This window comes from Sciurus carolinensis, chromosome 1 (genome assembly GCF_902686445.1).
Source record: "Sciurus carolinensis chromosome 1, mSciCar1.2, whole genome shotgun sequence".
Taxonomy (NCBI): Eukaryota; Metazoa; Chordata; class Mammalia; order Rodentia; family Sciuridae; genus Sciurus; species Sciurus carolinensis.
Window position 1 is genome coordinate 50,895,696 of NC_062213.1, and position 15,460 is coordinate 50,911,155.

At 37.8% G+C, this 15,460-nt stretch overlaps 1 protein-coding gene across 1 annotated transcript in view; it reads right to left on the bottom strand.

The window, feature by feature from the left end:
- Atp6v0d2 (ATPase H+ transporting V0 subunit d2) overlaps nt 1-15,460 on the bottom strand; it is a 46,394-nt gene that overhangs the window by 22,178 nt on the left and 8,756 nt on the right. The window contains exon 2 of the mRNA XM_047560922.1: nt 12,075-12,246. Coding sequence (XP_047416878.1) covers nt 12,075-12,246 — 172 coding nt within the window. The remainder of the gene's footprint in view (nt 1-12,074; nt 12,247-15,460) is intronic.

The window sequence follows — 15,460 nt, forward strand, 5'->3', positions numbered from 1 at the left end:
CATGGTCAAGAACAGTGGCATGTGAATCGCATCTTTATTATGCTGAAAATACCAGTCAGAACACGTTTTGGATAATTTCAATTTTTTCTAACTTGAGAGAAAAACACTAATCACCCCAGCTGAGAGGATAAAAGAAAAGCAAAGTTTCCAAACATTGCTGGAGTATTAGAGAGCAATCTGCTAATATCCATCAAAATCTAAAATCTTCATATTCTTTGACAAAGCAATTTCACTTTCTGGGAATAGATTCTAGAGAAGTTCTGGCATAAGAAAGCAAAGATGTATGTATGTACAGTGCTGTTGGTTACAACATTACTTTTTTTTTTTTTATTACCACATTACTTGACCCAACAAAGAAATGAAACAACCTAGTTAGACAAAAGGGGAATGAGTAAACCAATTATGATATACCAAACACAGTGGGATATACTGCATTCATTACATAAGATAGACCTATATGTACTTACTTGGAAAATTCATAATAGATTACATTTAAAAAGAAAAATTACAGATAATATAAGAATATATATATGCATATACATATATACACACATATACATGCATATATTTTTTTCACATAGGAAGTATTTGGAAAGATAATATCAAACTTATAAGTGGCTACCACTGGTCATTGGGAGTGTTTAATCAGTTTTCTTATTTCTAAAAAGACAATAATATTAGTGCTACCCAATAGGGTTGTTGTGAGAATTAAATGAATCTAACACATGTAAATAATTATAAAATTACTGATATATAGTGGGCATTAAATTTTAATTAAAAACTCTCCTTTAAGAAAATATTCACACACATGTGCTTCTTTTCAATTAATAAAACAAGATAAAATAAAAGTACAGCAAAAGGTACCTGGATTAGTACCAGGGGAGTTTTCAGTCTCCATTTTGAAAACTAAGGCTACAGCACTGTCTCAAATCTCAAAAACTAAATGATTCTTGGTAAAGGAGTTAACACTTTGGAAAGCAGGTTACTGGGATCAGTCATGCCCCCTGGTGGTTGGCAGATGCCTAGCCAGAAAGTTGACAAAGCCCAAATGAAATATTGGCCCTGATTTGTAGCCCACTAATAACTGTGGTAGCAATGACTTCCTGAACTTTTTCCACATTTGTTACCTTAAAATTCTTACTTTCAGACACTAATTTTTCTGATGTTGTTTGTATCAACAGTTCAACAACAGTACTAGTTAAACCTGTGTTTTCTGTTCTTTCTGCTGGATTTGCCTAGGCCCAGCCACATCCTTCATGCCTTAACTTGGGTATCACCTTCTTTATGCAAACTTTTCCCACTCTTACAAGTGAACATTATGCTTGGGTGCACAGATAAAATTAGCTACATTTTTGAACACGTATATGTATCTGTGGATATAAATATATATATATATATATATATATATATATATATATATATATATATATATATGTTGGATAGCATATATGAATATATACACACTTGTATATAGTATATGTATAATATATGTATTAAACATATATATAGTTTAATCAGTTCATTTCATGGGTGTGCAAACCACATAATCACATTGGACCCCACATTTGGTTTAATTATATACTATTTTCTTGAAATTATTAAACATTTTAAAGCAAAAGACCCCATATTTTCATTTTCAGTTGGGCCCACAAAGTACATAGCTAGCTCTATTTTTAAATTAAACTCATAACTCCATATTGTATGTAACTACACTTCCCCATTACAGATGAGGAAACTAAGGCTTTGAGTGACTAAGGGACTTTTTTTTGAGGCCCCACGGCTGGCATATTGCAGAACCCTGTTAGAGACTATTTACTGGTTGGAGAGTTTCTTACCTGTATCAGTGTCACCTGGAGGACCTTTAAAAATGCAGATCTCAGACCACATTCTAGGGCTTACTAAAGCATAATTTTTGGAAGTACAGTCTTAGAATCTACTCTGTAAGTAATTATTCAACTGGTTAGAAAACAAAGTCTATATTCAATTCATTTCTAATGTTAGAATGTAGCATAAAACTCATTCACAGAAGTCACTTAATATGCATTATGCTGATGGTGCCCCCCAGAAGGACCTGTGTTAATGCAGGAATGTTGACAAGTGAAATGATTGAATCATGAGAGCTGTAACCTAATCATCTATCCTAGTTTCAGTGGACTGGGTGGTAACTATGGGGGGAGTGGTGGATGGAGGAGGTGGGTGACTGTTGGTATGCCCTGGAAGGGTTCATTTTCCTTGTGGTCTCTTCATGCTTTCCTCTGTTTCCTGCCTGCCATGGACTAACCACTGCTCTTCCACCACACCCTTCTACTATAAAGTGCTGCCTCAATGTGGGCCCAGAGCAATGGAATTAGCCCACCATGGACTAAACTTCTGAACCATGAGTCAAAATAAAATTTTCCTCCTTAAGTTATTCTTGTCCAGTATTTTGGTCACAATCACCAAAAACTGACTTAACACAGAAACTGATACTGGTGATAAGTGGGGTCATTGTTGTGACTAAACTAACCATGTGGTTCAGAAGCCTCTGGAGCTGATTTGTGTGAGGAGTTTGGGAATATTTGGAGAGGCAGGCTGGAGAAACCTTAAAATGTAAGTGAAGCTTAATGGGCAACTTTGATAGGAGTTCAGAAGACCAGTATGCTGATGGGAATATGAATTGTAGTCATGAAAATGAGAGGAAAATGAGAACGCTATTGGGAATTGGGTTAGAGGCCATTCGTGTTACATTTTGGCAAAGAACTTGGCTACATTTTGCCCATGTCCTGAGACTTTTTGTGAGGCTGAATTTTAAGGCAACGGACTGGCGCAGGAGATTTCAAAACAGCAGAGCATTCAGTCAGTGGCATGGATATTGCTGGTAGAATTTGGCCAGGTTTACTGCAGGAAGCAGAGTTAAAGAATTTTTGAAATTTGTGGTGTGACTAGAAAAGCCCATGTAAAACTGGGCCCAAGAGGGCTGGGGACGTAGCTCAGTTGGTAGAGTACTTGGCTCGCACAAGGCCCTGGATTTAATCCCCAGCACTGCCAAAAAAAAAAAAAAAAATTGCCTAAGGTGGGGGGGGGAAACTGGGGCCAAGGAAGTTGGAATTGTTAAGGAGATTACATCCACTAAAGAGATGCTGATGACTTACACAGAGGCAATAAGAAAGATGGCTTGAGGTCATCTCAGGAATTTGCTAGACCCATTTCAGGCTAAAGATGCAGAAGGAAGAATTCCTTTGAGAAGAGATCCTGTGGGCACCCTACTTGCACAGGGAGGCCTAGGAAGTTACTGTATCCTCTTCAGTCACCCGGCTACTCTGAGGCCTCTGCAACCGTTATTCTAGGAGAGATCCAACTATTATCCAAACTGACAGCAGACGTTGGCACTGTTACAGGGCTGGGGGCTTCTGGGAAACTGAGGCAGCAAAGATTCCCCCACTTCATGCCCTGATTCCTGTAATCAAGTCAGAAAGATTTCAGACATGTGTTCAGAATAACAGGCATGAGTTTATTAAAGAAATAGGAAAAGGGAACGGGGAAACTCACAAGGGGGAGTGTATCCTCTCAGAGAGGAAAGGACAGTGTGTGTCTCCTGCACTCTAGTTTTAGTGGGGTCCAGAGAAGTTTCCAGAGAGCTCCATCCAGTTTTACTTTTTGACTTTTGACTGACAACAGGATGACATCAGACTTTCAAGTCCCCACTGCCATGACAACTCTAGGTCACTTTGGCCCATGCTGACTGGTTCTAATTGGATTCTTAACCATAAGTTCTTACAGATTTTATGGTTAGGAGGAATTATCCTTATCGCTCTGAGTTTCAGGATGTGGTCTGTGAAAAGGGTCATAGAAATCCTCCTTCAGTGTACCTTAGGTTCCTGTTATCAATATTATTTCTGGCCTTCATTTCTCCTGCCGATAACAGGTAGTTGTCTGAGGAATGTGACATACCCTGTGCACTTCAGTCAGGCAGGCAAATTGCTTCTTGGAAAAGAAAGTTTGTGGAGGTCAGCACAGTGGGCCAATTTTGTAGGAATGTTCTCTTAACCTTGTGTTCCTGCCACTCACATCTGTCTGGTCCCCATCAGCATCATCCACATGATGCTGGTTTGGCAGGAATGCAGGATGCTGGAGTTAAGGGGTCAGGGAGGTTTCCACAGAGATTTCAAAGGAAGCCTGGAAGACCAGGAAAAGCACAGCAGGATTGGAATCCCGGCAGGTTGCCCCTGAGAGGGTGATTCATGAAGCTGTGAAAGTGAAATCAAAAATGGAATGGAGACCTCAGAAATTGAAAGATGCCAGTAACAGACTGTCTGCTGAGAAAAACTGCTGGCTGTGGAGAGAGCCTAAGGGCACTAGAACCTCAAGGCCAAAGGGATGGGGCTGCTCTTTGGAGAGAACTTCTTGTAGCCACGTGTCCTAGATGCTCTAAGTACTCTCCTACTGGCTAGGTGAGAAAGTGACTAATGCTTAGAGGTTATACTGCATTTGGTCACCCAGCCAGAAATGGCAGAAGTGTTCAACCACTCTCTGTGGCCGCCCAGTGGGAAAATACTCCTCATCCTACAAGGCGGTGACTATTCACGAGAAGCATGTGAATGAGAAGTGCCTCTCCGAAGTCTTCCTTTCTTGACTTTTACTTGGAGATTTAGAATCCAAACCCTGAACATGGCCAGGTTCTGTTCTCGCCCCAGCCCATGCTCTCTCCTTGCTCATGTCTAAGCCCCAGTCACATCTGCAATGGGTAGTTATTTCCAAACACAAAGTCCTTTTATACCTTGGTTATTCGTTCAACCTAAGCCCATTGTAGATACTGGTTCATATGCTGCTTTCTCTGCAAAATCTTAAAGTCAGAATGAGTTGCTTCACTTTTTTAGGCTCCTCTAATTGACAACTTGGGCCCCTGTGATAGCTGCCACCATGTCTTGTCTTAGCTGTTCACCATTCCTGGACACATCATCTGACTTTTCTCAAGTGGAAGCTGTCAGTAAACCAGGGTTACAGTATTCATTTCTTGCCTACCAGATGTCAGGGTGACCGATGAATCTGAATTGCTGAAGACTTTTCCTGGTTTCAGCCCTAGGAGCCCAGCAGTGTACAGTACCCAAATGTTTTGTGTAGTGCCAAGCCAGTAGATGGTCTCTAATGCATCACTGAGATAGTCAAGAGCTCTGATCAGTCTTTAAGATGAATCTTCAAAGACTTCTTCAGTGTGTGGCACTTAACATCAAATTCTCAGGAATCTTACATTCTTAACCTAAGATTATGCATTGAAGCCATCCCTCAGTATCTACTAGGGGAGGACTTGTTCCAGGACCCCATTGGAGATACCAAAATCTGCACATGCTCAAGTCCCTTACGTAAAATGTCATACTATTGCAAATAACCTGTATCCTCCTCCTGTATGCTTTAAATTTTCTCTAGATTACTTATAATACCCAAGATAATATAAATGCTATGCAAATAGCCTTATATTGAATTATTTAGGGAATAATAACAAGAAAAAAGTCTGTACATACTCAATATAAATGCAATTTTCTCTCTAATATTTTTCATTCATAGTTGGCTTAATTGACAGGTGGGGAACCTGCAGATATGTAGGGCTGACTGTATTCTGTAAAGTACTGAAGATCTGTCTTTAGTCTTCCTATATTCAGAAATGTTATAGCCACTGTGGTGGGATACTCTGAATGCTTGAGAGATTATTTTTAAAAGATGGATAATTTGAAAAGAGATGAGAAATTAAAATGCTGCTGGAAAGTGTTAGGTAGAAAGGAAGAAAAAATAAAACAACCTGGGCCAACATTAAACAGTCTTCATTAAAATGCTATTGGATCCATTCCTTTGTTTCATACAACTGTGTGTAATTATAGTATACAAAACCTCCAGATCTTCCTGCTATTAAGTATTTAAAAATATCTGTTCCAGATTTTCAAAATAAGTTTCTCATGTACAGTAATTATAACACATAAAATGTGCAATGCTCAAGATTATTTTTATTACACCAATTTAAAATTAGACTGCTTCTCTTAGGATTGACTTAGTTATTTCTATAATGCTGCCTTGGGTATTTCCTAATAGGACAGGAAATAATTCTATTTGATGTAAGTTCATGGATGTTAGATAAACACTTGATCAAAAAACATTCAGGAAGAGGAAAAATAAAAACTGTTTCAAATTTCTGACACCTTTCCATTTGTATGACCTTTGCTGTTGAAATAAATCTCTAAGTTCTGCAAGAGAGGGGCTGGATATTACCAGGGCTGGCAAATCACAGGACATGATGACATGGTGGGACAAAACATGGACAGATTCAGAAGATCTAGGGCTTTGGTATAGTTGAGCCATCTGGTTTCTGATAGGGTGATAATTCTGTGTTGATAGCTATAGAGAGAAACTCATGAAAGTATTTGTCAAGTCAGAGTGACTTCCAAATGGTAAAGTCAAAGCCTCATGAAGAGATATTTTAAATCAGAGGTGCACATCAGACTAACTTGGAAGCTTTCCGAAGTATATTTGGGCCCCATTTCAAGGTCAATTAGACCAGAATCTCCTGAAGGAGAATATACATATTTTTTTTGAAGACCCAAAGGCATTTATGACTTGCATGCCTCGTTATGACAATATTTTTAGACTGATGGGACCTGGAACAGAATACTTTTCAAGACTCAAGTCCCTTCATTTGTGACTAGAAAATTCATTAATTCATCGACTCTCAGTTTTTTAAAGAATGGTAATAGAAATACTTCTTTGTAGGGTTCTTGTGTAGAGATACAGGTAAAACAACTGGGTCTGAGTATATATCATCAGGGGTCTGATAAGTAACCTAAAACATGAAGTTTGAAAAACAACAGGGAGTTTTAGGGACTGGCTAATAATGGGAGAGTACAAACCCTGACTAAATGTATTAATTAAAAAACAAAAAACAAAAAACACTGAGCTAGCATCATAAAACATAACTTCAATCATAACATCCAGTTCTTACCTAATGCATTGACCAATGAATAACCGATTTTTCAGTGTTAGGTAAAATATAAAAGGCTAAGTTCTGTGTAATCCTGCTAAATGCAGGATTATATATTGATTTAACAAATATTCAATGCCATTATATACTATATAGTATTTCTAGATAAAGGCACTGAAAGATCTAAATCAGACTATATAGCCAATAATGTTTGTAAAGTAAAATAAGTCCATTGGTAATGACACTATATTAAACTACCAAAGCTATCTTTCCAATTCCGATTTTATGTTAACATTCTACAGAGGACTTTGTGACTATCTGTATTTTTTTAATTCAATTTTTAAACATTGTTAATGGCTAGAAATATTTGGAATTTTATACAATTTGTTTTTAAGGAACAGAATATATTTTTAACATAGTAGTTTGTGGGGAAGTAAGGAACAGCATGGTCATTTGTTGGCAAATAAGGATGCTTGCTTTTTTTTAATGTTAAGGTGCCTTTTAGGGCAAAGATTCTATGACTAGGAAACAGTAAATCATTGGGATCTAAGAGGAACCACTGACCAAATGACTCACAATCATTCTTAGAACTAGAGCATTTCCTAATATATTTCAGGAAAATTTCCTTTATGTGAAATGTTTTCTGATTCCAAAGTACAAAACCTGGCAGCTTTCTGACTTACTTGAACGAACTGCCCCTGTGCACCATCATGCTCAGATTTTCCGAACTCCACTAAAATCTGAGCTAAGTAATTTCATAAGGCCTATTGCTGATATTTATTTCAAACCATGACTCCTTCACCTGATAGATCTGCAAGTTAAGGCACTTAAATTTTAGCTCCCTCATCCCTAGAATGGTGATAAGATTGTGTAAGACTTATCAGGAGGGTTAGGTGAGGTGATGTTTGCAAAGCTCTTTCAGAGCCCCTGGCACATAGCGATATTCAGAAAGGTTGGCTTATATTTTGGTTATCATTTCTCCTTCCACACAACTAGGGCCCCTTTGTCCCCCAGTTTGGCAATCTTTGGTGTCTCCATCATGATCTGGGCCAGGTGCTTTTGCATGGGCCATCGCTGCTTGCAAAACTTCTCACAGGCAGTTCATTGAAGGTTAAATATGAACAAGCATCCAACTCAGTTCAAAGCCAAGTGCTTTCCACTTCAACACAATCATTATGAGGAGGAGGGGGAAAGTACTCTATGAGCAAACCTGGTCTCTTCTTCCCTTTTATATTTTGAATTTTTTCAGAAGGGTCCTATAGACTCCAACAAAACAACACACATGCACTCATGTGCGCACGCTCATACACACACACACACACACACACACACACACATAAAAAAATACTTTGCTGTGATAAAGTCCAACTTCCTTAGCCCGGATTTGAAGACTTTCAAAATCTGACTGCAGTTTACTTCCCAGCCTCCTGTCCTCATTTCTCCCTTTCTCTTTTGGTATATTCCACTCCAGGCCACCTTGACTATGACTCATACATGTGATACCCTACCCATCTGCGTGCTTTAGTTCCAGGTGCAGAGCCTTCTCCCACATTGTCAAATCTTGCCCATTCCAGGCTCACATCCACAAGATCAGCCTTGTGAAAGTCTTTCCAGAATACCAGGACCAAGTCAGATCCAAATTCATACCCCATCTTCATCTCTGACTAGCCCTATATTTGTGGCTTCCTTAAAAATGTCAGCATTCATCCTTGTCCATAAATAAAATAGGAAGAATCCAACCCCCACTGCTGATAGGAGGACTGATTTTGGCAAACAAGGACCGTTAGCACTAACCATGTGTCTCAGGTGTATTAATTACTTCCTTCCTTGAACTGTGGTAATTTCTTCTATTTGCTTATTCTTAGAAATGGGATAGGACCAACTGGGTAGGAGCTATTGGGAAAAAATAATTCAAAATAGATCCTCAATCTCATTCTTCACAATAAATAAATTCTAAGACCAAAGTTTTTAATGTAAAAAATGAACCATCAACAACAAAAGAGTGGAAGAAAAAAGGCAAGTGAATTTATTTACAAATCTGAAATAGAAGAGGCCTTTCTGAATTGGATGCTATAACCAGAAGCCAACAGATAAAACTATTGATCACTATAGATAATTAAAAATGCTTACTGGAGCGTAACTCACTGGCAGAACAACTGCTGAGCATGCATGAAGTCCTGGGTTCAGCTCCCTAGCACCAAAATTTCAAAGTTTCTACAGCAAAATAAGATAATATACCAAAAAAATTAAATAATATTAAACCAAGACAATAATTTTTAAACTTGTATTATGAGGGTCTAGCTTCCTTAATTTATAAGGAGCCTTACATATCAATTAAAAACTACTGGAAATTCCAATGAAAATGGTATGTAATTTGGTTAGACAGCAAGTACACAAATAATAAATTTGAAATAATCTATTTAACTCATAAAGAACTATAAATTGAAGAAAAAATGATACCATTTTTTTAAACCTATTGGCCTGGTAAAAATCAGAGAGTATTCAATGATGGTCAGAGTGTGAAGTCACGGGCCTTCTTTTTTTTTTTTTTTTTTTGGAGGAGGGTGCTGGGGATCAAACCCAGGGCCTTGTGCTTGCAAAGCAAGCACTCTATCGACTGAGCTATGCCCCCAGCCCCCATGGCCTTCTTATGTACTGTTTTGCAGATGTAAATTGGTGCTACTTTTGCTGAGAAAAATTTAGCAACATTTACCAAAATAAAAAATGCATATTTATTCCTTTGACTCACCACTCCAAGTGCTATAAAATGAGTATGGAAATAAATTTAAGACCTGCATAGATGGCAGGGGGCGGGGGGTGTAGCTCAGTGGTAGAGTGCATGCCTAGCCTGCCTGAGGCTCTGATTTGATTTCTAGTACAAGGGGAAAAAACAGACCTTCACAGAAATAAGCTAATTGCAAATGTACTGGAAAAAAAAAAAAAAAAAAGTTAGCTACTTGTCAATAGATGACTGGCAAATGAAACACAGAATTCTATAGTTATTTAAAAAGAAGGACATTCACAAAGACCTTTCTGAGAAATATTAAGGAAAAAAGCAAAGAAGGAAAATGATGCCATTTGTATATATTTGAAATGTGGGGTGAGGAGGTAGAGTGTATATCCACAGGCACACATAAACTTATTATTTTTCTAGAAAAACACATAAGAAACTGAGAAATGGTTAGTTTTGGAAGTCCTAGATGGGGAAAGGCAGAATAAAGCAATTTTTATGTTTTTCTGAACTCTTGGAAGGTTATAATCATGTTCCTTGATTATTCTTCTTCTTCTCCTTCTTCCTCTTTTCTTTCTTTCTTTTTTTTTTTAAATTTCAATGCTGGGGATTGAACCAGGGGCCTCTGCCATGCCAGGCATGCACTCTACCACTGAGCCACACCCCCAGCATCCCTCCACCCTCTTTTTGAAGATACTATTCATGAAGTAAAGTTGATTCTCAAATAGCTAATGTAATATGAAATCTGAAACAGGAGAGACTTCCTTTCCTCCTGGCCTTGCCCAGTATGAATAATAGAAAGTTTACATTGATTTTCCTCTGTGTCAAAACCCTGGGACTGCAGTATTGTTCCATAGGGTATTTTCTGGCTGTTGTATTTAGGTTCCAAGAAGTATCTGCTACAATGAGAAATCTTGCTGACTGGCATATTATTTCCCCCTCAAACTAAAGTCATGTGTAGCAGTTAGTCCATCTAGCTTTGGTTAGCTCTGCACATACATGAGGATATTCTGAGCTTCATTCTCTTGTTTCTTGGACTCAAGGGCAGAACTGTTGATATTTGTAAAATGGAAGAATGGATAATGGAGAAGTGGAAGGATGGAAGGAGGGAGAGGAAAACAAAAGAAGTATTTTCCTGGTTGGATAAACTGATTCTTCCCCTGCCTGGTCCTTGAGGCAGCACCCTCATTTTATAAACCAGTCAACCAGGCAGATGCCGAAACTGCCCTTTTGCAGAAGGTGCTTCTGCCACCTGCTCGTCCTGGCTTTCTCTTATTCTCTTGGAACCTGCCTCTAAATATCTTGGGTTGTCTCCCAGAGCCCCCATGCATGTACACCAATGCCCAGTTTCTTCTATTCATATTCATTTTTCTAATTTCCTATCTCTGAGCACAGAGTTTGACATGAAGTCCTGTTCTTTTGTTCCCTTTCGACCAACATATGGCTTATTCAATCCAGCATTTGATTCATTGTTAATATCTTTCCACAAATAGATTCAGTGCCTGGGCGCCCCGCACCAACACAGGACTTCGGCCTAGTAATTATAACTTTTTACCTTACATTTAAATATTACTACATAATAAACAGCTTGTCTATTGCAGGCCTTTGTTCCCACTTTTCAGCTAGGAGAAATAGAGTCACAAAGTCAGTTGAAAATGCTCATTTTAGGCACTATATATTATTTATTATTAATTGGATTAATAAATGTACAATTTACTATAATGTTTACTATGGTTTTTAGAATGAGGAGCCCACACATTGAAAGACTGGAACCATTGGTAATAGATAAAAGTAACACACATGTCATTAGGACAGGGGGCACTTACAAGATCCCTTCAGAACAATTCGTTAAACCTCAATCCTACTTGGCACAAATGATGTAAAAAGGTCACATAAAATTTACCTTGAACATCAAATATCTTTTTTTTTTTTTTGGTACTAGGGATTGAACCCAGGGGTGCTTACCCATTGAGCCATATCCCCAACCCTTTTTTATATTTTACTAGAGACAGGGTCTCACTGAGTTGCTTAGGGTCTCGATAAATTGCTGAGGCTGACTTTGAACTCAACGACCTCCTGCCTCAGCCTCCTGAGTTGCTGGAATTACAGGCATAAGCCACAGCATCCAGCAGGCAAATACCTCTTAATTATTTTTAAAATGACAACATTGCTTTATATGAAGGCCACTATCACATAACCTTTATAAGTTTATGATATCTTTTTTTTCTCATGTGAAAATGTAGCTGTGAGTTTATCAGTTGCTAAAATTTGGTTGTATTCAAATTTACAAATAATGGGAAAAGTCTTAAGTCCTCAGGCCTAATACCCCACTGCTACCATCAAGGACATCTGTACAGTCACACTGGGGCTATTAGAGTGGAGCTTCCTACAATTACTTACGTCATATAGGTGAAAAACGTGCTGAGGGGCTCCAGGGAATGATTCCGGAAATAGTCAAATTCTCCGCACAGCTTTTTCCTCATCTCAGTGTCAATTTTGGAAACAGTAAGAGGATTTGTTTGATTAGCCAAGAAATTACCATAATCAGTGGTTTGAAGATGAATTTTCAGATCTGCAATTAACAGAGATCCCAAATCAAGTTAAAATCTCAGCATGCATGAATAGCTTTTTCAACATTAATTGAACATGTAGTATCGGAGGTAAATACTCAACGTCTTACTATATTTCAAGATAAGGACTGTATGGTATTTAAACTTGAGCGTCAATCTCTGAAGCAATGAAAAATTCAATGTAAATATGGACATTCTAGCACACCATTAAAATTTCCAGTTATCTGAGAAATCTGGTGTGATTCCACAGAGCTAAAATAATAAATAAATACCTAGCAGAGATGGCTTTACCTGAGTCAGTTTTAAACATTTTGAAATAGCTGTGTGGGAAACTGTTGAGAGGATACTAAGTTTCTGTCCCAAATTGATGGAAAAGAGAAATGTATTAGTAATCGCTCCCATGGAGTGGCAGCCATCACTACTCCATTTCGACTCCTTTCATTACTAATGAGGAACCTGAAGTTGGGCGTGGCTACTCAGTGGAGTTATATAATGGCTGAGGTAGGACTGGGAGATGATGCTTCTGTTACAGTCCAACATATCCAACATCATGTCCACCAGACCATGCCATGTATTATGTAAATGTCAGTGGTTTGGGCTGTGAGATGATTGAATTAAATTCCAGCTTCTTTTGTTGTCATTTCCTCCTGAACAACCCCTCCCACCCTCCTACTCCCACCCCCTCCACCTCCCCTCCCCCCACCAAGTGCTGGGGCTAGGACCCAGGGCCTCCTGCACACTAGGCTAGTGTTCCACTTTTGGGTTACACCCCCGACACCCCACGCAAACCATGTGTTTTACAGAATTCATACTTAATGTTTGACTCCATCCACCCTATAGAACTCCTCCCACCCCCTTTCGAATTTGCCCAATATGATGTATCATTCAAGTTCTGGTTATAATGTTAAAATAATAGTCACCAGTGATTGCTGCTCATTATGTGTCAGAAATTTGTTGACACTCCTGATGAAGCTATGAAATAGGAATGGTTTTTATGTCCCTTTACAGATAAGAACACTGAAGTTCAGAGAGGTTAATACTTTCTCAAGATCACATAGCCAGGTTTATTTGAATTCAAACTCACTTGAAACCTGTTGTATTTTATTGCCAACCAATTCAATCAGATTATCACTCATTCTGTAGTCTTATTTCTTTTAGACAGACTTATTCAAGTTCACTCATCTCAATTTCTTCAAAGTACTTTGATAATGCCTCTAGCATAACACCTATTATAGTACATTATATAGCTTTAAGAATGTTAACCCCCAAAAGTAGTTATACTATCTTAGTTATATCTGTGGTTCCTTGCACAGTTCCTATCAGAATACCTAAAATGTCTTTGGCTCCATCTAGCACACAAATAGAGCCAACATAGCACCCTGTTCTTTACTTGTTCTTTTATTCAAATGTTTACTGAGCAATTACTATGTACTGTCAACTAGAGGAAACCTAAAGACCAACTAGATATCCCTCACCCAGAAGGAAATTCACAATCTGATGGGGAGAAGGCAACCATAAACATATATTCAAACAATGTGCTAAATTCAGTGATAAGAACGTTGATTTATTGGAACAGAGAAAATGGGACCCAGAGTCATAGGGAAGGCAGCAAGAAGCTGAGGAAATTTTCCTGGAGGAGGTTAAGCTACAGATGAACATTAAAGAGTTCTGTAACAGTGGGAGGAAGAGTTTCCATGATTTAGGACAGGTATGATATATGCAAGAAACTCAGTTCAGTGTTGTTGGAGTATTTTGTAGGAGATATGGAAATTAAAAATAGATCTACTATATGATCCAGCAATCCCACTACTGGGTATATAGCCAAAGGAAATGTAATAAGTATGTCAAAGAGACATCTGCACTCCATCTTCATTGCAGCACTATTCACAATAGTGAGCTAAAGAAGCAAACAACATGTCCATCAATGAATGAATGGATTTTTAAAAATGTGATATAAATACCTACTGGAATACTATTCAGCCTTAATAAGGAAGAGAATCCTATCAGTTGTAAAAATAAAAGTAAAGTTGAAAGACATAATGTTAAGTGAAATAAATCAGTCACAGAAGGGAAAAGTACCACATTATCTCACTTAGATGTGAAATCTAAGAAAATTGAACTCATAGAAGTAGAGAGAAAATGGTTGGTTACCAGGGACTGGGGTGGAGGAGGGCTGGGTAAGATACTGGTCAGAAGATACAAAATTTCGGGTGGACAGGAAGATTTCTAGAGATCTATCATACAACATGGTGATTGTGTTAAATGACAACATATTTTACTTTAAAAATTGCTGACAGAATAGATTTTAAGTGTTCTCACATTGAATATATATATGAGGTAAACTATATGCTAATGTGCTTGAATGAGTCATTCCACCATATATGTATACATTTCAAATAGATATATACATATATATATGTATATATTACTCCTATTGGAGCTTTGACATAAAGCTTTGAAATAAATTAATATATTTGTATATAAATTAATGTACATATTAATTTACATATATATTATAGAAGTTTGGGTGTGCTATTGCTCAATAGGGTGACTACAGATAACCGTAATATACTGTGCATTTCAAGGAGTTATAAGAAAGGATTTTGGAAGTTGGGTTTTTTTTTTTTTTTTTTTTTTTTTTTTTTTTTGGTACTGGGAATTGAATTCAGGAGCACTTAACCACTAAGCCACATACCCAGCCCTATTTTGCATCTTTATTTAGAGACAGGGTGTCACTGAGTTGCTTATTGCCTCACTTTTGTTGAGACTGGCTTTGAACTCACAATCGTCCTGCCTCAGCCTCCCGAGCTGCTGGGCTTACAGGCATGCACCACCATACTCGGCTGGATTTTGGAAGTTTTTATCATAGAGAAATGATACATGTTTGAGGAGATAAATACGTTTATCCTGATTTAAATGCTACAGAAATTATACAGATATTGAAAGAGCATATGGTACCCCATTATTATGTTAATTTTTATGTTTTTACACATCAGCTAAAAATAAATACATTTTATACATAAACAAAGAAGAAATCATACTTTGCAAGATAAATAAATATAATTTTTTTATATGTCAACTTTTAAAAAAGGTGGTAGAAAAGGAAAGGTAAGAATTGAAGTAAAAACCTGGAGTCTCCTGGAGGGCTTGGGATCTGTACTCTGAGGATAACAGGGAGCCACTGTGGGCTGTGGGTTGATGGCTCTGGGAGGTGGG